The sequence below is a fragment of the Lates calcarifer genome, linkage group LG7_1 (assembly GCF_001640805.2).
Source record: "Lates calcarifer isolate ASB-BC8 linkage group LG7_1, TLL_Latcal_v3, whole genome shotgun sequence".
Lineage (NCBI taxonomy): Eukaryota > Metazoa > Chordata > Actinopteri > Centropomidae > Lates > Lates calcarifer.
This window is the reverse complement of record NC_066839.1, coordinates 3,907,396-3,932,945: the sequence shown is the minus strand read 5'-3', so window position 1 is coordinate 3,932,945 and position 25,550 is coordinate 3,907,396. Positions and strand designations below refer to the sequence as shown.

Below are 25,550 nucleotides of genomic sequence, written 5' to 3'. Positions count from 1 at the left end.
GGCGCTGTCATTTTTTCATTCACCCTTGAGCAGAAACTGACCTAAAGTTTGTTTCTTTGCTCTGTAGATTGGTTTGGATGATCCCTTAGCTGCACAGTCTAACATTTAGTTTTGTTACAGGACTTTATTTTGGCAGCTTTCATCCTGGTCCTTTCATCAAAGACTTTGGCAGCACACTGGAGTCTAACAAACACCATCTCATTTAGCGTAAGCCTCTGCAAAGCTTAATGAACTTTTACCCTTTACTTTCTCTGGTGGTGATCATTTTACGTACACGAAGAAATAGCTGAATATTACAATCTAACCATACTGTTTGCTTTCCCTTTCAATTACAGTTAAACGTCTCTGAATGATGAGGCACTGCTGGATATCAGAAGTCGATGATCATCCATAAATCTCTCTTCTTTTAATGTTATGTCCTTGGATTAGAGCCCCAACACTGAAAGAAACAAGCCTAAAACTTTCATGAATTAAAGGACTAAATTCTCCAACTCTAGTAAAACCAAGCTACATACATGTGGCTGTGAAGAGAGACATGGAGCTACACCATAAATCTCCTTTCCTCTCTGCTTTAGAAACAACAAATAAATGTGCTAAAAATATGTAATTATAAACCAGCATCTGGCAAAAATATACTGGGCACATTTTTCCTCCTGAGGGAAAAGAGTGACCGACGAGGTAAAGCTGGCAGTGGGAAAAAGGAAAAAGTCTAAAAATAGCACTCATGAGCAATTTAGAGTGACAAAATTTGAGATTTGAGAAGTGAAGATGAAACAGCATATTTTCCTTTGATCACACCAAAGAATCTTGTGTTTTATTACTGAATTAAAAAGTTATGAGTTACCTGCCCTGTCAGACTACCTCACACTGCTATTGGTGAAATGTTCTGCAGGGATTTTGTCTCTGTTCTGGTTAAACTCTCGGGCTTTTTTTTGGTGGAGTGTTGGTCATCATAGTAGCCAAAAATAGGTTTTAGAACAGACATAAAGGGGAAAGTGATGAACCCATCAAGTTACATTACGTCTTAGTGGTATAATATGCAAGATTTGTTGGTTTGCTGTTTGGAAATAAACCATTCAAAGTTTCAACAAGCAAGGAAGACAGAGCAGCTCCTAATTTTCTGATTGTTTCACAGCGGTTACGTTCTAATGCATAAATAAACACAGCACCACCTCTGCACAACCCTGCAGAAGATACCAAGCTCAGCCCCCGTCCTCGGTCAAACAGACACAGACCTGCAGCTCTTTATACATCCATGACACTGACGGGGAGCAGAAGAGGCAGCAATGTAACCTGTACACCATCACACACTTCTGATGGGTCATACCTGATGATTTGTTTGAGTCTGTACATTGTTTTTTTACTAAAATCTTGCGTATTAAAATAAGTAGAAATCAATCCTCATTTTTCTTGATAATGCAGCAGCATGCCTTATTCTCCACTTTTTCCAGGACACTAACCTCTAGAATCCAGTATATTGAACAACGTGATTTCTTTTGGAAGAGTGTTGAAATACTCTTATTGCACTGGCAGAGTTTTTTCCGCTTGATTTAAGAAAACAAGGTTATTAGGACTCAAATGTAGACTCCTGCAGTGAGATATTAAGCGATAAAGAAAAAGCTGATTCAGTTTAGTTTCTATTTCCCAGATTGACTGAGTCTTATTTCCATGTAGATGATGTAGCTGTCAGCATTTTCTGATATATTCACAGAAATGAACTTTCATTTGGTGTATTTTGACACAGTTACAGTTTGTGTATTGAACCTCTTGAACATCTCTGGAATATTCTTAAGACAAACATAAAGCCAAGAAAGTACAATGGAGTTTAAAAAGTGAGCAGAAGGAAGTTCTGTTAAGAATTTTTTTTTTCCCCTCAGCTTTTACAGTGTTTGACAGCAGAGTCATATTCCATCAAACGGCTAGCAGGGACTCAGCTGTAGCACGCCTGCTGAAAGTCTCAGTGAGTTTCTCAGCTGTGACTTTCTCCCAGCTGACAGATAAAATTTGTGGCATTTCTCTGTCACCTTATCGATCCGCCTGGTATCACTGTCATTTATGCAAACTCCTCCGAGGACATGGACTGATCGACCCGAGGAGATGAGAGAGGATCGCTGCCATCAGGCTCACACTCTCTCACTCTCTCTCTTGTCTCACACTCTTTTTCCCTCACACCGTCACACCTTAAGATGCACACACACACACACACACACACACACACATAGCAGATTTACCAGGACATTGAACCAAAAGAAATTGAAGCAAAGAACTTAAAATTCACCTTTCTTTTATCTACGTGATAGCATTGTATCTCTGACCTTTTCATGGCTAACAAGCGACTTTTTTCCCCTAACACACTAAGTAAATTTTCATTTGTTATTACTATGTACTTCATGAAAAGCTTGAAATGTGACATGACATGCAAAATATCCCAGGAGATCATGTTAAAGCTACGAAAAGCTGCACTAATCAATATCTAACAATGGATTAAATGACAGACCCACTCAGTTGCTTATGTTCCCATCAGTTTTCAGCTCATTGTTTTGCTTCTTCAGCAGCACCTTAATGCTTTGGCTTCCTGTAATTAGTGTGTCGTCTCTCGCAACATCAGGCAGCTGTTTTCAGAAAAAAAGAAGTCTTGATAAACCCACTGTCCTCTACCTGCTCAGCAGCAAACAGCAGAGAGCCACAGTTAGAGCTGGTGAACATAGTGGAGCATTTATCAGCTGAAGAGCCAGATATTTCCCTCAGGAGCTGGTGGAGACAAAAACAAAGCAAATAGGAGAGTGAATGTTGGACTGTTGATGTTGCTCCGTATCTGCTGGTTGTGTAAATAGGCAATCTGTTGCTGACACATTAGGCATAAGATCATTATGTGTCAGTGTCAGTGTGTGTACAGCCTGTTGTCTGTTGTCTCACAGGGTGTATAATCAAGTAGGCCTATATAATGAACATGGCAGATACAACCCTGCTTTGCACATGCACAGTGTCTCCTGCTGCGGTGCAGGGTTAAATCATAAGCTGAACTCTGTAGTGCACCTGCTGGCTAACCACACAACACCTTAACAGAGAATCATAATTCCACCTTAAGGCAGGATTTTCTTTGAGGCTGTGCGCAGCCTTAACAAGGCCACAGTCTGGGAGTAAGCCCTGCCTGCAAGGATCAGTTAAGGGGTAAGAAAGTCCTCTAAATCTTGTGTGCTATAGAACTCACAAAGCCCCAAAAGTCAGGATGGGTCCTCAGCTGGCCTTGACTGTGTGTGCCTGTGTGTTGGGTAGTAATTCAAATATTCAGAATGTTGTTATATAGCATGAAAACCACTTATATAAATCCCTGGCACGAATATGGTCGAATTCAAATGAACGTTTAAACCAAAATCTTGGCAGATATCTGCAGCCTCCCCTTTTTAAAAACAATATCGTCCTTTGGCATGTTGCTGCCTTCCGAGATTCAGTATTGGTTGATCCCTCGTGATGACAATGATGGCAATATTTGCATCCTTTGTCTCTCAGACCGACACATACAGACACACACGTCTGTCTCAGCCTCCTCGTCTCTGCGACCGTTTAACAGGCAAATTACCCTGATGAGTTTGGACACGGGTGAGGATCTTGACAGTCTTTGCCGGTGTATTATTTTGTTGTGTGTGCGTATCAGCATTATTATTATTGCATTTCACCCGCAGACGTGTGCTGATGACCCTCGGGACGTGATGGAGATTTTGGCTCTTCGAACTGTTCCTAAGCTGATGAGAGACCGAGCAGGCTGAAATATTCACTTGTGCGAGGGAAAGATTATTTTCTCGTGGCTTGTCTGTGATCTCGGACATTTCCTGTGAACATTATGAGCACCCAGCTCCCGGTATGAGCCGTTGCTACATTAATCTAAACAAGATAACGTGCGTGGAGCATTGCTACGACAGATGCCAGCTGTTGCAGTTTTCCAACAGTGATGGAAACATTTTGACGACATGTTGTTAATATCAAGTGAAGAATTGAAACTCACTCAGCCTGGAGTCTGCACACACATCTGCTTGTTTGTCTTTGAGATGCTTAAATAGGTTTGAATTATTTCCTCCTTTTGTTTGAAATGCTTCGTGACACCATTTCCATACTTGCTTTTGGTTGTCTATTCAAGTCACAGCGGATCCACATGTTGTTTATGTGATTTACTGTATCTGTCTTTCTCCTCCTTCTCTACAACACTTGTTATTATGCTGTTGTCATCAGACCTGGAAAAACCACATCTCCAGTATCATCCATCTACAATACCTTTGACACCTACTACCTACAGCGCTGTAGAGAAACAAGTACTGTCACGTTTTCAGAATTTTAGCATCAACTTGGTGCCAAAGTATCTGTTGTCGTCACATCTCTGCACCAAATACCTGCCCAACTAATGACATTCTCAGCAGTGCTAATCAGCAAGTAGTAAAGCTGCTGTTTAGTTTAGCATATTAGCATGCTAATATGCAAAATTAGGATGGTTGACATGATAAACACAACACAAGAAATGACCATGATCTCATTCACACTGACAGGTCAGCAAAATCAGCTGCAGGGTGTAACTCCTGTGGCTGAGTACCTCCTGATTATAACGTGTCTCTGTTTCTCTCTCTGTGTGGCTGTCAGCAAAAAACAAGGTGTGTGTGTGTGGGGAATAAACAAATAGGAATTTGAAGAACACCACCACTTGTCAAACTAAATCCTTTCATCTCCTAGCAAGGCATGGCGAGGCATAAAAAGTGGATGTCATTGTTTCAAAGGAAGCGTTTGCCCCCCTTTCTCTCTCCTCTTTTTCTCCACAGCTCCCTTTTCTAATTCTGTTGACGGACTTTGGTCCAGAGTAAACAAAGGCTCTTTAGCACCGTGGCACAGTTCAATGTGCTGAATTATTGACTGGGTTTTTCAAAGAGGCAACACATAGCTGTGTTTCTCACGGCAGGGAGAGGAGCATGGGGAAGAGTGTCTCATGGTTTTTCATGTGGAAATGTAAAATCCATTTCTCTCTCCTCTCTCTGCCTGTGAGGAGGGGATCACTGTGCTGTCAGATTATGGCTCTCTGGATGACTGCATGTATTTTTGGGACGGATTTAAAGGTCAATCTCATGCACAACAGTTTGCTCGTGTTATTTTTATCCCCGGGAATACACAGCAACAACCAATTTCTAATTTATGACTGTGGGGCATCGCTGATGCTTCTGAGCTAATACTAGAAACATGAAGGCACGGACTGGAATATACTGTACACAGGCTGATTAGCATCTCTGCCTGCTTCGTGTCTTCATTACATTTGATCTGTAAGCTGATTTAAGGAAATACATAATGTAATAAATGATTAATGTGAAGTGTGACAAGGGTTTTTATCGTTTGCCCACAAGTCAGCAGCCAGAGCAACATTTAAACAGAAACCTGCAGTGAAATTTTATTTTCTTTGCTCAAATTGATCCGTTTAATTAAATTGCTCAGAAATTAGTTTTGTATAACCTTGCCAGTCCACATAAATGCATTTTTTATAATGGTATGGAATAAAGAACTTTTGGTTTATGATACTATAAATGCTGAATAAGAAGCTTTTCTACCCTGTGAAGAATAAATTTAAAAGGTATTGAATGTCGGCTCCTAGCTAAAAAAAAAAACCCATCAATATCATCCCTCCTTTCATCTTACTGTTTTGTTATTCTACACTCATGTTTTCCTCACTATACCTTCACTCTTGTTTACATTTTTTTTCCTAGTGGCCGCTTTAAAACATATATCCAACGCTGAGGTCACAGTTCAAGCTGCTGATGTTTCCTCTCCTCTCTGTCTGCAGGTTATCTATGCACTGAACACGAAAAACGACGAGCACGAGGCGGCCATCGCCACCCTGAAGGAGGCCCACGAAGAGGAGGTGCAGCAGATCCTCTCCTGAGACCAGAGAGAAGATACTACAGGTTCATGCTCTCTTCCTCAGTTAGCCTCACTTTGCATTTATTTTTTATCACTAAGAGACCCTGCTGCCTCACTTTTAAATTCAAAGCCGATGTTCTCTGAGTGAAAGCATCCCCTCCACTTTGATGAGAAAAGTCAGAGAAGTTGACTTTCTTCATGTGATTTAGATGGAAGGGAGCTGACTTGCAGACATTTGAAGTGAAGACAGAAAGCAGTTTTGTGGTTGTGGATGAATATTCATTTTAATAAGTGAAATAATCAGTTGCTGCGATGTGTGATCAGAAAGCTTCCAGACTTTGCCTACAACAGGCAAAAAAATGTACCTGATTTAGATTTGGCTGCTGTTCCCTTCAAAGTATTCACCTTGTACACTTGGTGCTCTTGACTCATGGGAAGTCCTGTTCTGTAAGCACGTCAAGCACCGTCTGACTCGCGCTGGAGCTCCTCCACTGTGGTAAAACAGCAACCCTTCAGCCTGAAGAGGAAGAAGTCAGAGGGAGCCAGGTTCAGTTACCATTGCACCACAGTTCAGTGTCCTCGCTCAGATGCTTCAGAACGGTGCAGTAGAACTCGGCATTAACAGTCTGATCCTAGAAGATAAATTCACAGCACACAACCCGTGAATGTCAAAGTAAGAAACAAAACGACTTCAGTCTTGAGACTGCTCCTCCACTGTGAAGACTCTGGTCGTAGCCATAGACCTCATCACCTGTTATGATGCTTTTGGTTGCACTTCATCTGTAAATGCATGTTATTACTGATGGAATGACTGACAACTCATGGTGGCTTTGATTCCCTTTGGTCAACGAGAGTCATATTGAGGTTGAGATGAGACAGTATTACTGTGTATCTTACCGTCATCTACAGCTGACACACACTAAACTACATTATTCTTCTGTATCTTAACTCATAGCAGCTGATCCACTGCAGAGCCAGATTTACAACAAACTCATCAATGTTTAAACAGCTAAATATGAATATGTCACCATGCCATGAACAGCTTTAACATATCTATACAGATATTTAGATGCGATACCTCACACAGTCTGCCACAGGGGAATGTTTACTGGTGTACTTTGAATATAATCCAGTGAATTTAATGCACCCATTTAATCTTTTAATTTTCTTTTCATAATGAACCAAATCAGGGAAAAATCATCAGCCAGTCTATTCAAAAATGAGATTCTAATTAAAGCTGGAATCCATAATGTTTATTTACCGTCACCAAGGAGACGTTTATAGTATATTTTCTGTCCTGTTTGTTGGCAGAATATGTAAAACTGTCAGCGAAGTTTGATCTTCACATGTATCCTATGAATGTATGTGCATTTAGTCATCGAGGGAGATGCTGATTAAACATTTTCGAACACTCTCTGTCAGTAAAACAATGAGTTTGGAGGACGCGGCCTGCCTAACTGAGTCCTACACGTCTGTTTCAGTACAAGAGTAAGATCAGCGATGAGATGGACCTGAAGAGGCGGATCCAGTCTCTGGAGGAGTCCATGGAGCTCCACGAGAGGATGAAGAGACAGGCGCTGGCTGAGTTCGAGAGCTACCGTCAGAGGGTGGAGGACATGCAGCTCTGCACTGAGGCTCAGGTAGACGGAGGAATGGTGTGGTTGTGTCTGTGTGTGTGTGTGGTAATAGGCAGCTGTGCCCTGCAGGACGCTGCCGTCACAGCAGCGGGTAATCAGTACTGATGTCTGTTTCTCTGTCCTGCTGTGAGGCTGGAGAGTCGCTCTCTATCAGCATCACCTCTTTCTGTTGGTCTGGACATTTGACTTCTGTAGTAGTAGTAGTAGTAGTAGAAATAGTAGTGACCAGGGCTCCTTTACACCTTATGTCATGTTAGATATCAGATTAAAAGACGATGAGATTTGATACCTACATGCATCTCTGTTGGCCTGATCACAAATATGATTTTGTACTGTCTTCGTCCTCTCATGCAAATTAGTGTCAGCCCCTGGGATGGTGGTAATTCACCTGAAGCTGTTTGGCTGCTAATTAACACCAGAAGAATAATACCCATAAACTAATATAGTCAAGAGGATGATACCAACACAGATCAGTCTGTGGTCAAACTGATCAGGGATCAGAGAAACGCTCCAACAGCGTGGTGCATCTCCTGTTGCTTCAGGTTAATGAAACTAATAAATAGTTAATCCTATAATATAAACATTTGCAGGTGCATGAGGTAACACTGTAAGTAAGTGCCTGTAGTTCTTCATTTTATTTTTTGAGAAAGGGCTAGAGAAAGATGAAGATATATATTTAGACAGAGTAAGGGCACGTTAGGTGAGTGAGTACTCTTAGAAGAGGAAGGTTTTTGAGGACATACCGACCTGACCGAATCGAGTCTGGTAACTCATTCCACCACAGTGGCACCACACAGGCTAGAGAGCACGTCACACTGCTCCTGAGGCGGTTTAACAATTGGATTTCAGTCTCGAAGCGTCTCGAATGCCTCTTGGATGCTCTCACACTTTTTTGATGTCTGATAGCTGTCCAATTTCCCCATGACACAAGAAGTGTAAATTATTTTCTTCACCACATCTGTGTTGTGTATTAACTTCTCTTATATTAACTCCTACTGAGGGGGATGTAACCATAAAGTAAACAGACCAAAAACAAGCTTTATGATTTGAGTTTTTTCCTGTGGTAATGGCAGGGGAGTTCTGTACCACTCCTCACGTCATGGTGTAATCTGCCTCTGCAGCATCTATCATTTATCAGGACAGCAGTGTGTGTGCACTTACAGTATATAAGCCAGTGTGTATGACCTTTTCCTTGTGTGTGCGTATGGAAGGCGGTGAATGCCGTTACAAATCGATACAGTAGTTGACAGATGAGATGGATGGATGACATTATTGTGTATAGATTCATACACAGAGGGTGGAGGATGTGCAGCTCTGTGCTGAGGTACGAGGGAGGGGGATGGAAAAACAACTGGGTGGATGATTTTGACTGACACTCAAAGACAGAACATGCGTAGTGCTGTCATAAGAGCGCTCTACCTGACGCTGCTACTGACCTTGATATACTGGAAAACGCTGTCAGTCACACACTCCGACTGCTCTCATGTCGGCATCTCTAAAACCAGCAGCTCTCCACTCCCTCTGACCTCGGCTTATAAGAAAATTCTCCCGTTATCTGATCCCAGAGCTGCTTTAGAGCTCCGTGTTGCACAAAATTCCACCATTCATATAAATGTTTTGAGCTCGTTTTCAGGTACAATTTGCACCTAGTAGTTAGTGCATGTGAATGTGTAATTATCTGCTGCTTTAGTAAATGAAATGCTAATTTCAGACTGTGCAGCCAAATTAAATGAAAGGCATAAGTCTGTATGGAAATCTGGCCCTCAGAGGTGACTATTATTTGTCTCACCTGCTTCAGTGAATGTAGAGAAGTACTGGGATATTTGTATCAATACGTGCTTGATTGATGCTGACATGCTACATCAATGCAGTATAATGGTTTTCTTGTTATATTTGGGCATTGACCTATTGCTTTCTCTTCAAACGGTTGGTTTCTGTTTAGTGTGCTCGGTGGTTTTCAGTGCTAATTTAGAGCAGGCAGGTTGGCAGCCAGAAGGTCAAATTCCCCTGAGCCAGTACATCACCACCTGGCTTGGAGCTTTTAAAGAGTTTACCCACTGTGTAAGAAGCCTACAAACCCATAAATCAATCCTCCTGTTAGCTCAGCCCTTTCATTCCTGTCTTCTTTGGCAGCACACGCAGCGTGTGGTGTCCATGTCGAGGGAGGTGGAGGAGATGCGGCGGTCCTTTGAGGAGAAGCTGCGCACGTTCAGCCAGGCCCAGGCCCAGTTTGAGCAGGAGAAGAGGGCCGCTCTGGAGGAGCTGAAGGCCCAGCACAGACAGGAGATCCAGGAGCTCCTCCGCAGCCACCAGAGCCAGAACGCAAACTACAGTAAAGACCAGGAGAAACTGGGGCAGCTCCACAAGGCTGAGGTAACACACTAACTACAGCAAAAGTAGAGCAGCTCCTGAAAGCCAAAGCACTAAACTAAATCACGACAGGGAAGACCAGAGGAAAGTGGGACAGCAGTGATTACTAAGTTATTAACTGTTTGTGAACTCACCTGCTACATCAGCTGTAGAGTACAGCAGATCACAGGTGTCGGGAAACACTGTTTACAAGTAGTTTTATCACCATTCACCAAATCACTAAAGGGTGTTTCAGACTCTGCCGAAGCCGAGCTGTCGTTAACACGTTGTACTGATTTGTTACAGGTGGATTCTTTGACAGAGCGGGTGGAGGAGCTCAAACAAGACAAGAAGAGACTGGTGGAGGAGTATGAGGCCAAACTGAGCAAGGTACTGTAGCCGCTGTAGAGGACATCTGCTGTTTAATTACATCTCTGCAATGAGTCTGTCTTACACAATATTGACTGTTTTTATGTGAATTATATTAAGAACACCATGGTAATTATTTTTCTTTGAAACCTGCATCATGTAGTCATTCATATGGAACCTCAAGTGCATTATTCACATGTTTTCTGCAGTTGGAATAGTAATTCATGGTCAAAGCCTCCATTTTAATGACTGTATGTGGCATTGCACAGATTCAAAAGGTATATTTGTGTTTTAATTTCACTGTACGCAGCTGTGTACGCACAATATCTCATCTGAAATTACTAGAATTGTTTCCACTCCAACGTCCTTGGATAAGTGATGGTTAAAAAGGACAGAAAATTGGATTCATTGTTGCTCTTATGTTGGGCTGTGATCTGCAGATTCGTGCAGAGCAAAAGCAGGATGGCACAATTTAAGTACCACATTTAGAAGCTATTAATTTCAGTAGAACCCCATCCTCACTGACAGTGAGCACTGCCAGCCAGCTCATTTTGGCTTCAACTTTCGCTTGCGTTGATTGTTTGAGCATGAGATCGCATTATGATGAGAAAGCTTTTCAAACTATCCGAATGCACTCCAAATTTCCATGAAGAGAAAATGGGGGGGGAAAAGTAAAATGAAGCAGAGGCTTGAGGCTTATTGATTTATGTTTTATACCTCCATTAAGCTGTTTGGATTTAGGGGTTTTCAACAGTGATGGATAGTTTCACACCAGTTTGTCCGTCCCCAGGCTCAGGCCTTTTATGAGCGCGAGCTGGAGGCCATGAAGAGAACCCAGCAGCTGACCGCCGACAACCTGTTGGCATGGAAACGCACCGAGGCGGAGCTGCGGCGGGAGTTCCAGACTCAGGAGGCGGCGCTACAGAAGACCCTCGGAAAGCTGAGGGCCGAGCTGGCCAGGGTATCGGACGAGGCCCGGGAAAACCGGGAGAAGTCCCACAAGCTCCAGGCGTCACTCACCACTGCAGAGAGCACCATCAAGGTGAACCTGACGCCCAGACAGCTGGTCTTTGAGCCACATACTCACAGGGATGATGAAACAGAACCATAACATCCGTTTAATAAAACAAAGTCTTAAATATGATTGGTCATATTCTGATGCAGTTTTTATGGACAGCCCACAAAATATGTCCTCTGTAATAGATGATAAAACGAAGATATAAAATATAGTGGTTATATGGGACAAAAAGATATAAAATTCTAGAAATATCCACTTTACTCATCACAGATTAAATTGCTTAAAGTGCCTTCATTTAACTGTCACTTGTCAAAACCCTTGGCCTGAGACGATTTCTGACTGTAACCACCATCCAATCATTAAACATCCAGACAGCAGAGATAAAAGAATGTTGTATTTCTAACCAGGCATCCATTTTATTTAGCAAAAAGTCCATTTTAATTAGTACTTTATTATTTGCTGCACTAATAGTAGAAAATATAACCATATCTTTTAGAAATAGCCAAGGTAGCATTTGATTTACTCCACACTGCCCAGTTTTTTCTAAAGGTGTGTTCAGACAGAAAATGAAGCTTCTCCAAAGGTTGATCTTCCAATCCTTGGGTGAACCCCAAATTGCTCCTGATGGCTGTTCCATCAGTGTGTGAGTGTGTGTGAATGAGCTGTATGAATGTATGAATGTGTGAAAGGGTGAAGGTAAAGCTCTTTGAGTAGCCGACAAGACCAAAAAAAGCACAGTCCATTTACCGTTTACATACAGGCATTGAGTGTATAAAAAATGTCTTTCCAATAAAAATAATAATAATAATAATAAAAACAAGGAATCCCCGAATCCATCCTGTTTCCTTTCACTTCTGTATTCATCACAGAAAAGTGTGACATGCAAAAGCTGTTTCTAAACTGCCACACTGACAGAGTCCATCTGGATGTGCCTGTGACTTTAAGTAGCTGCCTGGGCCCAAGTCTCAGCCTAGTTAGAAGCTTCCTCACAGAACTCACAAATAACCTTTTCTAAAAATTCACGTCAAATCTTGTCTTTCTGTGCAGTCGAAGTTTTACATCGCATGGAGTCGTAACTGGCTGCTAGATGGAGCCATGTTTGGCAGCCTGGTTTTTCCTCAGTCATTAGATTTAGATTTTTTCTGGAGTAATTAGACAATAATTAAAATTTTAACAGCTGCTGGGATTGCAGAAGTTTGTAAAGACTGATCAGATACATTAGAAGTAACTTTTTGACACCCTGGCTTTATGAGTGTGAGTAAGATCAGATACCTTATGGAAAAAGATCAGTCTGGAGGTAATGTCTGCATTTTGTGTGGTGTTTTATTTATCTCTAGTACTTTTTTTAAATTGTACTCTCTGAGTTGTGTAAGGTCTTCACCCATGATTAATCCACCGTTGAAAATAAAATTGGCATGTGTGCTCCGGGGGAATTGGTTAAGTAGGTCTGTTTTGTTGTTGTGATATGCTCTGCAGTTTGTGTGAAATTATCACTGATTGCACAGGAGACAGGAAGGGGGTCGTCCCCCCGCCGTCTCTTGCCGTGTTACTGAGGATATGATCAAGGTCAGCAGTGGTTGTGGTGTGCCTGGAGTTAATCATTTCATTAGTTATCAGAGCAATTAAGTGTAACCCAGATAAAGAAATGACAACACAGCTACAGAGCAGGGAGCGCCAAACCAACCTCACTCGAGCTTTTCTAAATTCTCTCATTTGATTCAAGATACAAGACAAGATATCAGAGGGTAGAAACAATCTGATCTTTGACTGTTTTTGTCTTTCAGAGCTGATATGTTGTATTGTTGCCAAGGTAATATCACAATAATCTCTTAATAACAGCCTCAGTCCATGAACATATCTCTTAATCCCTCAACTCCTGCTGAGAGTTTGTTGTTGAGAGATAATAGATTTTAATTTAACCTTAACAAGCTCACAGTAGATGCTTTAATGTTTGGTTTGATCATGACAGAACACGCCTTGTATCATGTTCTTCCTCTTGCCTATAGTTTGTAATCATGTGGTTTCTATATGTGTAGCATTTTGCTCAGGCAGAGTGACATTTTTAGACTCTCTTCACTAAATTTCTTTTCACTCTGGAAAATTAAAATGTTGCACCAAATCAAAATGTTCCCTACTCTCGGGAGGCATAATTACTGTACTGGCATACTTCATGGGTAGAAATACTAACTTCAAATATCGACTTAACTTCAGTGTAAAGCACTCGTGGTTGGTGTCAGGATGCCACCGCTTCCTGCTTCAGTGTTCTCTGTCATACTCCTTTAGCTTATGATTTAGTAGGCAAATCTCCAGAGAAATGCAAGCAAATGATCACTTGGAGTAACTGAGACAGACGTAATTAATGGCTGACTGTTCACAAGCTTCCATAGGAATATGCATGCCAAAAATTACAAATTATCCCCCAAGTGAAATACTGCACTGAAGCGATGTTAAATTGTTGCTGTCACTGTCTCTGGACTAAATACTTCACTCTCAGGTAAAACCTATCTGGACTGGTTGGTGGAAGCTTTTAGTGAGATAAAACAATAAATCATCTGAAGCACAGTTTTCAGGGCCTTTTATATTTAAATGCTAATGCAGTATTCAGCCAGGTCCAATAAGGATGATTGACACAAGTGAGGCTGTGTGTGTGATTTTTGATTTTTTATGTGTTTAAATATGATTAGGGTTGAATCACAGGTAATGACTAAATGTCAGCAACAGTGCGATTCTTCTTTTAGTCCAGATAAATCAGCAAAGGTACAGTTAATTAAGCTATTTTTACCTTTCTCCAACACCAGACACACAGCCACAAATGTACACTAAACTTGTCTGGTCACCTATTGGCAGAATGTATTTCTGAGCCATTAATCCAAACTTTACTGGAAAGCAGTGTCACTTTCAACTCTTCTGTTTCTACCACTTTTCCTCTACTGAAGTTAGCGTGCTAGCCAGTTAGCCCTGGCCCATGCTTGTCCAGTATATAGTCAGTCCAACATGAGAGCATGAAGCGCCGGCCAGAAGGCGTATTCTAACCTCTTGTCTTGTAAACACAACAATGGCTGAAGATCTTGGCAAGTAAGCAGCTGTTAATGCTAACGTTAGCTATGTAGCGATAGCAAAAAAGTCCATTTATCTTTACCAATTGTAACTGTCTGACACCAACTCTAAACCCAAACTTAACTCAAATTTAGCATTCATCTTAATGCTAACACAAAGTGTTATTGGCAAAAACAGTTTATTGATCCCACTAACAAGTATTGAGACCTGATTCTTTATGTCTTGCCTTTTATGTCTAATAGCTATTTAAAAGACATCTATTAGCCATTGGATGGTGTGTTCCTCTACAACCACGTAGTTTAGCAGACCACATATACTATCCTGCTGTATTATTATATTCAATAATGTTATATTTGATCTGTGTATTAATCCACAGCTGAAAATAGTCCCCAGCTAATGCACTATTTACTCCTCTTTAAGCAATGTTTGCTAAAATTAGTAATACCCAGGGGTTTTAAGAAATTACTGAGCCCTTTTTAAAACATGAAAGTACACAATCGTGACTTGTTTTCAAAGAGTAACATCAGTAGGAACAAATTAAAATAACACTAGACTTCCCCTTCAGCAGCCTTTTGAAGACGTTAGGACTCAAAAAATGTACTCACTTTCCCAAACTGTCATCACCATCACTGTCACATAACATACAGTAACGCAAACACCCACAGAGACAATTATACTCTTGACTTTTTTTAAGGATAACTTTAACCATCACAAAGGCATAGGTAGCCAATTTTTACCCAAACTTTTACATAACATAGCTCTAACCTCAACTCTAAAACCAAGTCTTACCCTCAGACAACCCGGTGAAGAAGTGAGGATCAGACAAAATGCCCCCATGTCCCCAAATAATTATAAATCTCCAAGGTTTAAAAATCCAAACTCGTCCTCACAAAGATGCACAAGATGCTCGAAACAGTCTCTCTCTTTATGGATCTCTTATCTGAACCTAGCGGTCACAGTGTGCAATTACCTGCCACAGGCTCATCAGGAGATCAGCATGCTCACACACATACACAACACGTACACACTGTAAAACACACACACACATTGAGTCTTAATTTGTGTGCGACTCCTCAGTGGTTATTATCATACTGAAGTTTCATTGTCTTAGCTGCAGCAGCAGTAATTAAGTTTGAGGCAGACCATTTGATGGGATTGAAAGATGTGAAATTGCCTCTCATGAGTTCTTTCAGAGAGCTAAACCACACAGCTACTGTACTGTGTGTTCGTGTGTGTGTGTGTGTGTGCACGTCAAATCCCTCCCCGAAGTCTAGTTCTTATTAATTGAGCAGCAGTCAGCATTTACATACTTGATCTTCATTAGTACGTTACCAATATGCCTCGTACCATGAGTTTGACAAACTAGCTGTGGTCTGAAAGCTGTAAACAGCTACAGATTATGCAGCTGCAACATGATTGTAACATAAACATACACCAGCTTTTTTTTAACTCAAGTTAAATTCATCAGTATATTGAAATGATTTATCAGTTATAAAACACATAAACTCTCTGTCTCAGTCTTAGAGCTGTGTTTTTTTTCGTCTTCCACTCATCTGTCTCTTCACTTCTTCAGATATGGATGCGTCCAATCCTTTTTCTTTTATAGAGACGTTTTGTTAGCAAACGGTTGCTTTTTTAGATATGGAACAAAGTTATCTTTCGTTTCGTCATATTTCTGGGCAAAAGACATGTATAAGTAAATATCCTCTCTCCTGTTTTTGGTGTCCACCAACTCCTGAGGGAAATATCTGACTCTTTAGCTGCTAAATGCTCCATTATGTTCACCAGCCTGTCGCTAACTGTGTTGGTCTCCTGTGGCTGAAAACAATGCTATGAAAGTGATGAGACCGAACCAAAACAGTAAAGTTGTGGGCCAGCTAAACAATGAGCTGAAACTCACTATAAAGCTGAGGGAGGCACACATGCAGGTAATAATACTCTGTAGGTTTCACACATTGTTCATGCGAAAATATTGATTATAGCACAGAATAACATCACTTAAGGAGGATTTACAACCAAGCATGATCGCTCATTTTGCTCAGAAGGACAAGGGCTATTAATATGTAGACTGACAGCGAGATACACCAGTCTGTTCATGTGCAAGAGTCACTTAAAGAGTGAGTAAATTTTAAGCGCATTCCTCTCTCCACGGCTGTTTGAGTCAGATGTGGCTGCCGTGTGTTAACAGACTTTTCTCTCGTCTCCTCTGTCCCGTGCTTGATTTGATTCCTCTCCAGGACCTAACCAAGCAGCTGGATGAGGTGACCCAGAACTCGGAGATTGTGGAGATCCGTCAGAAGGAGGCTGAGTGTGAACTAGAGGCAGCCAGAGACCGAGTTCAGCAGCAAGCAACCGAAATACTGCTCAAAGCCAGTAAGACCCTGAACCATCCTCCTCTGTTCTCTTCTCCTCTCACATGTGAAAAAGCGAGTGAATACGTGCACCTATACCCTCAAGACACATCCTGGATTTGTCGTGCAAACACAAACAGCTCCTCTCATCTCGTCTTAGGCATCATGGTCTGTTAACACTTTAATGGCGTATCGCTGTATATCCGAGCTAATGGTATTCCCAGTGAGAGGCAGAGGAAACTCTTCTCACATCAGTTATGCCCAGTTTAAGTCGTGTGTCTGTGTGTGCTCGTGTCGGGTAGATTGTTGCATGTTAGAATCTGATTTAATATCTCCTGATGTCCCTCCGTCAGTACTTTGTGCAACAATATTGGATAAACATCACTGTCTGAAATGTGTGAGCAGCAGCAGTAACTTAACACAGAATTATGCTCAGCCCATTAGCTCCTATGAGCTCCTCGTGCCCAGTGAGAATGTTTCATCACTTTCCACCGGAGCTGCTTGTATGTGAGAGAGACAAATACGATCCAGCTGGTAAATGCAGCCATGACAGCCGCATTTATCAGCTAGTACAGTATGCAGTATGCACCAAAGGTTGTTTTTGGAGGTTTGTAGTAGCCTACAGTGCATTAAAGGAATATTCCAGTCCAATATTACAGTTTGGGTGTTATTTAGCCATCATTTTCTATTAGTTAGTTACATGCATGAAACATGTTGATTTACAGAAATGACAAAACTTAGACCTTAAACTGTCTTTGACTGAGTTAACTGTTCCTAACAACCTCTACTGCAGCTTCTGTGTCGACTGGAAATGGCATCAGGGTGTTGGATATGTCACTCGCTATTGATTAGTTTGGGCAAAACAAACCAAAATAATCCCCTTCTAGCAAGAAATGGTCAAACACAATATCAGGCTGAGCAGATTTACTCCACTGACAAAACTCATTGTGAATCCAGGACCAAGCTACCACTCGAAATTCGCTGACAACCGTTTTACTCGGCTCATGTGTCGGCTGCAGGAATGACAATACGCTCCCCTGTTTGCATCCCTCTCACGCCCGTCGTCTCTGCCTCCGTCATAGGTCAGATAAGCAGCCTGCAGGCCACCCAGATGACCCAGGAGGCAGCCATCAGGGACCTGGACAACGAGCGGAGCCGGCTGAAGGACAAGGTGCTGAGGATGGAGGAGGAGAGGGAGGCTCTGCACAGCCAGAGCCAGGCTATGGACGAGAGACAGAAACAACAGATCCAGTCCCTGGAGAAGGTGCGTGAGTTGGGTGGTGGTGTGTTTTGTATTTGTCTCAGGCTGGGATAACTGTGGTATGAATAGCCAATAAGTCATCAAGATGCTGTGACTGAACTTTTCTGCATGCTTTGCTCCAGACCTGTTTATCATCCTTTTCTGTGCTCATAGTTTGGCACATTAAAAATGCCACTTTAGACTTTTAAGATATCTCTAGCAAGTGATTAGGATGCAAGTTTGAGTCCACAAGATATATTAGTGTCCTGTTCCATAATTTCAGAGACAGAGAAGCTGCATTTTCACATTAAAGAAGAAGGAAAAAATCAGAAAGTTTGTATTTTCTGCCTTTCCTGTGTGACCTGATGCAGCATTACCTCATCTGGGTCATCAGTCATCGCTGTCATCATTCTTTCTCCAAAAAACTCCCCAGTAATCCCCACAATTCAGCTTTTTGGAGAGAAAAGCCCAAAAGAGAAAAGTAAAAGACCATTTGTTTGGGCTCTGAAGCAATTCTAATACTTACTTGCCCAAAACTGAGAGGAGAACTGATTTATTCCTTCCATTCTGTTTGGTATTTCTTTTTTTTCTTATTTATTTTAGTTCTGCAACACTGAATTTTCTCTGAATCCACAGAGCCAGTAATCCCCCTGTGTGCTCTTGTGAGGTTTTGCCTAAAGTCAGATATAGAGGAGTATTTGACATGAATTATTGATACATTTCAGGAAGTTCTTCATAGAGAACACTAAATGTTTAGGCATGAGCATATAGCTGTGCAGTATGCATAAAGACTCCCCCTCTTTTTCTGTCTTTCTGTCTTTCTTTACCTCCCTGAACCTCAAGTTACTTTCATTCTTCTGCTAAAACAGGTTTCCTCAGATTAAGAGGTAAATCAATCCGATGTATGCAACAAAGTTTAGAGTCTAAAAATGGACCTTTAATCATCAAACAGTTGAAAGAGTCAAACCTGTCGATCACTGCATTTACAAACTTTGAAAAAAATAAAAAAGCGAGTTGCTCCTCTTTTTAAAAACCAAGAAACTTAAAGGTCAGATGATTTAAGGAACAGTGTAGTCAGCAGCCAACAGTAAATGTCAAGTGTTGCTGCTTCATGTGTGTTTTCCCATCTATCTCTGACATTTGTGCAGTGTAATCCTCTGGGAGCTGGGAGAGTTCTCCCACTGAGCGAGGCTGCTGCGAATCTCAACGTCTTCCCGAGGATAACAGAAGATCTCGCACTGCTTAAACTTGGCGGCACCTTTCTGTTACAGCACCAACGTCTCTTAAACCTGCTTTAAACGGATCGTTCACAAAAACTAGAAGAAAAAAACAAATCTTAGTTTTCTATAGCAGAACTTTTTTGCACTTATTAGTTGCTTTTGGCTCAATTGTGCTTGAAAATAAGCAACATTAGCAGACTAGGAAAGAGAGAACACTTCAGATAATGTTAGTGGTCTGACTTAATTATAGAAAGTTGTGGAAAAGTCATTACATTAATGGGAGGCTTGGTTTTCTTTCCCCTTCTCTCTTATTACCATTGTCTTTTCCCTCATTTACTTTTTTTCCCCTCCTCGTCGTCTCTCAACAAAAGGAGAAATTAGCCTCCCAGGATGTTTTCCAGCCCTGTTGTTCATGTCTCACCGCGGAGATGTTTTCCCCTCAGGTCTGTTTGGCCATATGATATCACAGCAGTCTCGCTCAGTTCGAACAGTTTGATGGACGGCTCTTGGTGGATTTCCAGCACAGCCCTTGGTTTGGAGCAGTTATTGCATACCAATACGACCGCATCCCCGGTGGCATATTAAAGTTTTTTCATGTTGCTGCCAGCGCCTGATCATCTGCCAGATACCAACTAGTTTTAATGTGACTTATAAAGGCTAAATTAAATATAAATTGTGCATGTTTTAGGTCATGTTATGTATATTGCCAGTGACAGACAGCTGTGAGATGCGCTGGTCAATTAGTCTCAATGATATTAACAAAATTAAGTTTTAATGCTGATGCTGCTGTTAAGATTCAAGGAGCCTTTTTGCAGCAGCAGGTGATAAAGGAAGGAACACAATATTCACCTGAATATGCCCGAGATTCAACATTTTGGCAGTCGAACATCTTGTGTAAGCAAAAAGTAACAAGTGTTAAAGCAAAAACTTGAGACTTAAAGCACTTTCATGTTGTTTTTATTTAGATGTAGATGTGCAGTGGATTGTAAAACAGAAATTGAGGGAAAAGATATCTGCAAGTGATTCTGAATCTTATCTCATTAGCAGTCAGATAATCTGTATACACTCGAACAGGAAATATCCTCACAGAGAATTTGTTGGCTTACTTTACGAGTCTTTTCCTGTGCCTAATGTCAGCTCAAGTAATAGATATAACTACTCCCATGTGGCTTTTCTGGCAAGATTTGGCTAATTAACATTTTGTTAAACCCCTGCAATGAAGAAACAGCTGCTCCCCTGATTAAACTCAAAGTAAATGAGCTACAGATTATTTTTTTTCCTTTTTCAGTTTCCCAAGAAAAATCACTGTTTTCTGTGACCTTAGACTCAATTCATACTGTATCAGCAATTCAGTGACAAACTGGGTGCACTGTTACTTGGTGTAGACGGCATTTGTTCTTGCCCGTCTGCTCGTCCTTCTGTTACACAATATATAGAGCTTAGTAACAACTTAAATCAGCAGGGCTTCATTCTTTCTCCTCTGTGTCCTCTAAGCCACATTTTTTGGCTGTTATCCATCCCTATATTTTACCACTTTCCTCATTTTTGTCCCTTCCAGTTTGAAATATTAGGGCTGTTCTTTTCTGGTGCACACCATCCAATATAACGACTGCTCCTCTTATCCAAAACTAATAACTATCTAATCATTATGCAGCACACTTTCAATGTATCCCCTCTCACAAACAATAATTTTCCAATCATAGTTTATCAACTGTAACTAGGCCTTTCAATCTTTGATACATCTCTGTTCATGGGGCTCTAGTGACATATTTTCTGCAAACATTAGCACACCTGGCTAACTAGCTTACAGAGTTCAAGCTAATGTTTGAGGCTCTCTCCTACTTCTTATTAGACTGAGAAAAGTTAACACCGGAGCTAACCCAGCCAAAATTATCTAAGCTAGCATTGTGTTTGCTGAACACATTGGTTAATCCAAATTTGAACAATAAAGCAGAAGTTTTCACCTCTTTGTTGTTTGTCCAAATATGTTTTTCTATATTTTTAAATATGTTGCTTAGGACCTCTTAGTGTTAGCGTGAGTTTTCTAGCATGAGCTCATGCATATAGCCATGGAGTGGATATAAAAAGTTCTTGTTAAATGGTTTTAAAAGAAGTCAGCTGGAACCATTTAAAAAATCTGTTTGACTTTTTCAGACAACTCATGGAGTCGTCTTAATTAGCTAGTTACAGCTGGTAACATCGTCTAGCGCCTGGTCATTCCACATGACAACAGTTGCTGGCTGTTGGTTTCTTTCTGTGTGAAATCGAAGACCCATTGTTGCAAAGAATAACCGAGATTTTCAAGTGCTAAATCTGCCGCCGTTATCAGCTCGACAGCCGTAGCAACAGTAACTAAGAGGGCAGGGGCTTAGCAAAAGGTCACTTAACTGCATCAGTCTCTCCTGATGCTGCAGCAACACCACCTCCATTTAGAGTCATGATGACGGTAAGAGTTATGTTGCTGACTGATTATAGGCTTCGTAGCTCCACAATCAATAACCCCTTTATCAATAATCCCAGACGAAGTGTGCTCTAGAGGCTTCTGTCTTCAGCTACTGAGTGATAGCACTGTAGGAAAACAAATTTGAGCGTGAGGTGGTGAGAGAGACGAGAATAGAGAGACAAAATTTCAGATACAGACAGACAGAGTGTGGTATTGATTCCTTGGCTGTCTCTTAGTAAACACTGGCAATATGGCAGAATAATACAGCATATGGTGTGAATGTCAGCCCAAGCTCTGTGGTGTGTGTGTGTGTGGTGTGTGTGTATTGTCTATCACACCACACACCTCTCTGAGCATATTTGAAATGTGTGTGTGCATGAATATTTATTTTCTGTGCTTTGTCAGACCCTGCACGAGGAGAAGGTGTCCCACGAGAAGGATATGAACAACGTGCGAGCTCGATATGAGGAGGAGGCCAGCCAGATGAAGGAGAGCCAGGCTCGAGCTCTGGAGGAAGTCGCCAAGAAGCACAGAGTGACCCTGGAAAACGCTCTCAACAACGCCGAGAAGGACAAGAACCGCCTACTGGCTGTGAGTATACAAACACACTAACACCCTGTATTAAACTGTATATCCTTAAAATCTACGTGAGAACCTCTAATGAGATTGAGGCTCTCACTAGCTGATGATTATGAACTCTACCTTTCAGTCAATATTTGTTGTTCCTGCTTCAATGAAAACAAAATATTCCATAGATTTAAATGAGGTAAGAATATGTTTGACAGAGGGTGCATCAGATGGTGAGGTCACCTCGCACAGTGAACGAAAAAATACACCAGATCTTTTCACACTGCTGCATCTTGTGTAATCAGCGTTTATTGCTCAAAGCCGGAGGAAAATGAACAGCTGTATGTTTTAATTGATCCTGCCTCATCAAGCTCGGGGCTCATCTCAAGCCATAAAGATGGTGTCCTTGGGACGCTTGTTTTCCACAGCTTGGTGGAAGGATTACTCTCTGTACAGACACTGGGGGTGGAAGTACATTTAGTACAGTTTTGTACTTGAGCATTTTCTTTTTATCCAGTTTTATACTTTTATTCCATAACAATGCCGTTGGACTTGTTGGCTTTCCACTCCACTACATGTATCTGATTGATGGTAACTTCACCGCTAAAACACGTGTGATAATCTTACAACATACGATGCCTTGGAATAGATTTGTATAAAGTAACTTCACGTCAAGCAGCTACAGCACACTCCATGAATGCATTAATAAACACTCAGAAATGGAGAGGTATATTTCATGAATGTGGTGATGATGCTTCGCTCGTCACTTCTTCTTGTTGCTGTTGTTGCAGCTGCACTTTACAAATTCAGCAACAAACTCTTTGGTGGTAATTTTACCGTTTGCTGTGAACCCAGAATACTTCCACACACTCCACTGCTCACGTTTGTTCCTCCTCCATTTTTATTTATCAGTTTAGTTTACTAATAGGTCAACAGGAAAGCAAAAGGTGAAGCTGATTTAAAGAGCGCCCTCTGTTGGACTACTACTGCTTCAGCTACTTCAAACTCCAGTGCTAACAAGCCTGAAAACAGTATATTTTCATGGTGATTCTTTAGCCAACTAAAAGGCTCAGTTTAGGTAAAGGTCAGGGTTGTGCTTCTAAACCCTGACGTCCACACCTTGACTTTCCGTTACCTAAAGAGCATTCCTAGTAAAACTGGGATAAGTACATGTGATGTACTGATGTACTCTTTCCCAGAATTAAATCTGCATGTTGTTGGAACAACAGCTGATATTAACTAATAAAAAACATGTAACAGTGTTGATATTCAGGGATGACTCAGTCAAAATACAATCTGTCGGCTCTCTCAGTCTCTCTGCGTTCTGCCAAAAGATTTGGACCTGTCGCAGCACTTCAGTCTGTTGATGTTGTATTTGTTAATAAGCGAGTGGTGATCATGACTGACGGACATCCTGTGGCGTCTGCATATGCTCTAGTTTGATCGTCACCATAGAAATGATCACAGTTATATTGTGTGTACATCGAGGTAAACTGACCCCTTCACACTGGCACTGGCATTAAAAAACAGGTTGTGTAAATTTATGTAGAGTAACCATGGTTCGTTGCTGTGAAGTTGCTCAGAGAGGAGATGGCCACACTCATTTACTTCACCAAAGACATTTCTCTAAGCTGGTTGAGGGATTTCAACAAGTAACCAGTCACAGCTCTCTCTCTCTAACCTCTAAAGCTAATTCTACACTGTTCACTGCCTGCACCATCTGCTGCGAGAGCTGGAGAGCAGCTACTCGCTCCGTTCGCCTCGAGACTCTGAATTTATAGTCTCACAAAAAGGTTGAAATACTGAGTTTTGCACTTAAATTAATTTGGCACTGAAATACAGACGATGTCCGAATCATGGTTCCCTCTGAAACACTTTGTCTCCGTAGCCTTGACTGCAAAAGTTGGTATGGCAACAAAATGGAGATCTAACATTTCTGTGCCTCTGAAGAATGAAGAATAAACTAGATTATTATGTAGGTTTTCAGTGGCATTATCAGGGCAAAGTCATACTTGTATTCCCTTAATTAGTTATACAGTAGACAACAAGCAGTGTCTCTTAGACGTTTTAATGTAACAGTGAGTAGAGGCTTCTTTAAAAGAGGTTAAACAGCATTTGAAATGGGGAATCTAATAGAAAGTGAACAGATCTGATATCAAACTTTTGATATATATTCAGTTTTTAAGACTTCATATGCAGTTCTATTGTTTCATCCAGGGTTAGAGTCTCTGCCAAAGAGATGCAAGGTAAATGTGAAGGGTTGCGAGATAAACAATAAAAATAAAATCCGCCACGAACATTTGTATTGAATATTTTTCCACCTCAAACAGTTATGAAACCATGTGAAGAGTTTAGAGGGGAAGTCATAACAAAGAATGCGTCACAAGCCAAAAAAGGTTGGGAACCACTGGTTTAATCTTTTATGAGACTAAGGCACAACCTTCATCTGTCAAGTAACAAGCTACTAGTTAGATAAAAGTAGGGGAGTACAAAGTACAATATTTCCTTCATAAGGTGGTGGAGTAAAAGTATCAAATAGCATAAAATGGAAATACGTCTGATTAGCATTATGTTTGTACTTTAGTAAATCTACTTGAGTGTGCTTATTAAAACCACAGCAGACATTCAACTTAATCTTTTTTTTTAATCTTTACTAGAAAAAGAGCACAAAATGGACGAGCTGTTACTGTTAATAATGACCAGCTCTTCGCTGCAGGAAGGAAATGAGTCAGTGAAGCCGATGCTGGAAGCAGCAGTTTAATCATTGAAGAAATAAGCAGCATGAGAGGTGACAAAGACACAAGATCAAGATGGTGTCTGAGGCCTGAAGATAGAGACAGGAAACATATGTTTTTATTTATTTATTTGTTTATATCCTCTGTCAGTGTCAACAAGAGCAAAACCAGAGGCGACTTCCACGTCAAGCATTTTAACATACTGAATGAAGGTGTGGAAATTATAACCTCCCTGCACAGGGTTATGTAAAAGAGCAAACACTGATATGGAAGTATGAAATTAATACAGCATTATACATAGGAATGACAGATGACACCAGCTCAGATAACTGCAAAAAAAGATGTATCTGCAGAGGTTGTCTGTCGACTAAAATACATCAAAAGCAGCTATAAGAGTGACTAAGAAGCTGGCAAACTCAAAGGAGGAAATGCAACCTACTGACGTGGGAGCGCATTTATATTTGTCACCTATAAATGTCATCTAGGACACCTCTGAGCTCACATAACCTGAGCCTGTTACGATGCGAGTAACCTGGAGGAGCGTCTGTCAGTGATATAATGTTACAAAAGAGATCCAGAAAAGGACTAAACAAAAATACATTCTCACTGAAAAAACAAAAGCTCACAGATGTGATCGGTTTGATGGGAGCCACATGTGGAAAAAGGAGGAGCAGC

At 41.1% G+C, this 25,550-nt stretch overlaps 1 protein-coding gene across 3 annotated transcripts in view; it reads left to right on the top strand.

Moving 5' to 3' along the window:
• fam184ab (family with sequence similarity 184 member Ab) overlaps positions 1–25,550 on the top strand; it is a 118,954-nt gene that overhangs the window by 40,529 nt on the left and 52,875 nt on the right. The window contains exons 1-9 of one of the 3 annotated variants that reach the window (XM_018679516.2): positions 4,808–5,096; positions 5,813–5,933; positions 7,371–7,529; positions 9,660–9,899; positions 10,182–10,265; positions 11,035–11,286; positions 16,557–16,692; positions 17,753–17,934; positions 21,979–22,164. In XM_018679516.2, the coding sequence (XP_018535032.1) occupies positions 7,395–7,529; positions 9,660–9,899; positions 10,182–10,265; positions 11,035–11,286; positions 16,557–16,692; positions 17,753–17,934; positions 21,979–22,164 (1,215 nt within the window). In that variant the 5' untranslated portion in view covers positions 4,808–5,096; positions 5,813–5,933; positions 7,371–7,394. Of the gene's footprint in view, positions 1–4,807; positions 5,097–5,812; positions 5,934–7,370; positions 7,530–9,659; positions 9,900–10,181; positions 10,266–11,034; positions 11,287–16,556; positions 16,693–17,752; positions 17,935–21,978; positions 22,165–25,550 lie in introns of those variants that run through there. The other 2 variants (XM_051071756.1, XM_018679517.2) reach the window with 2 other exon arrangements.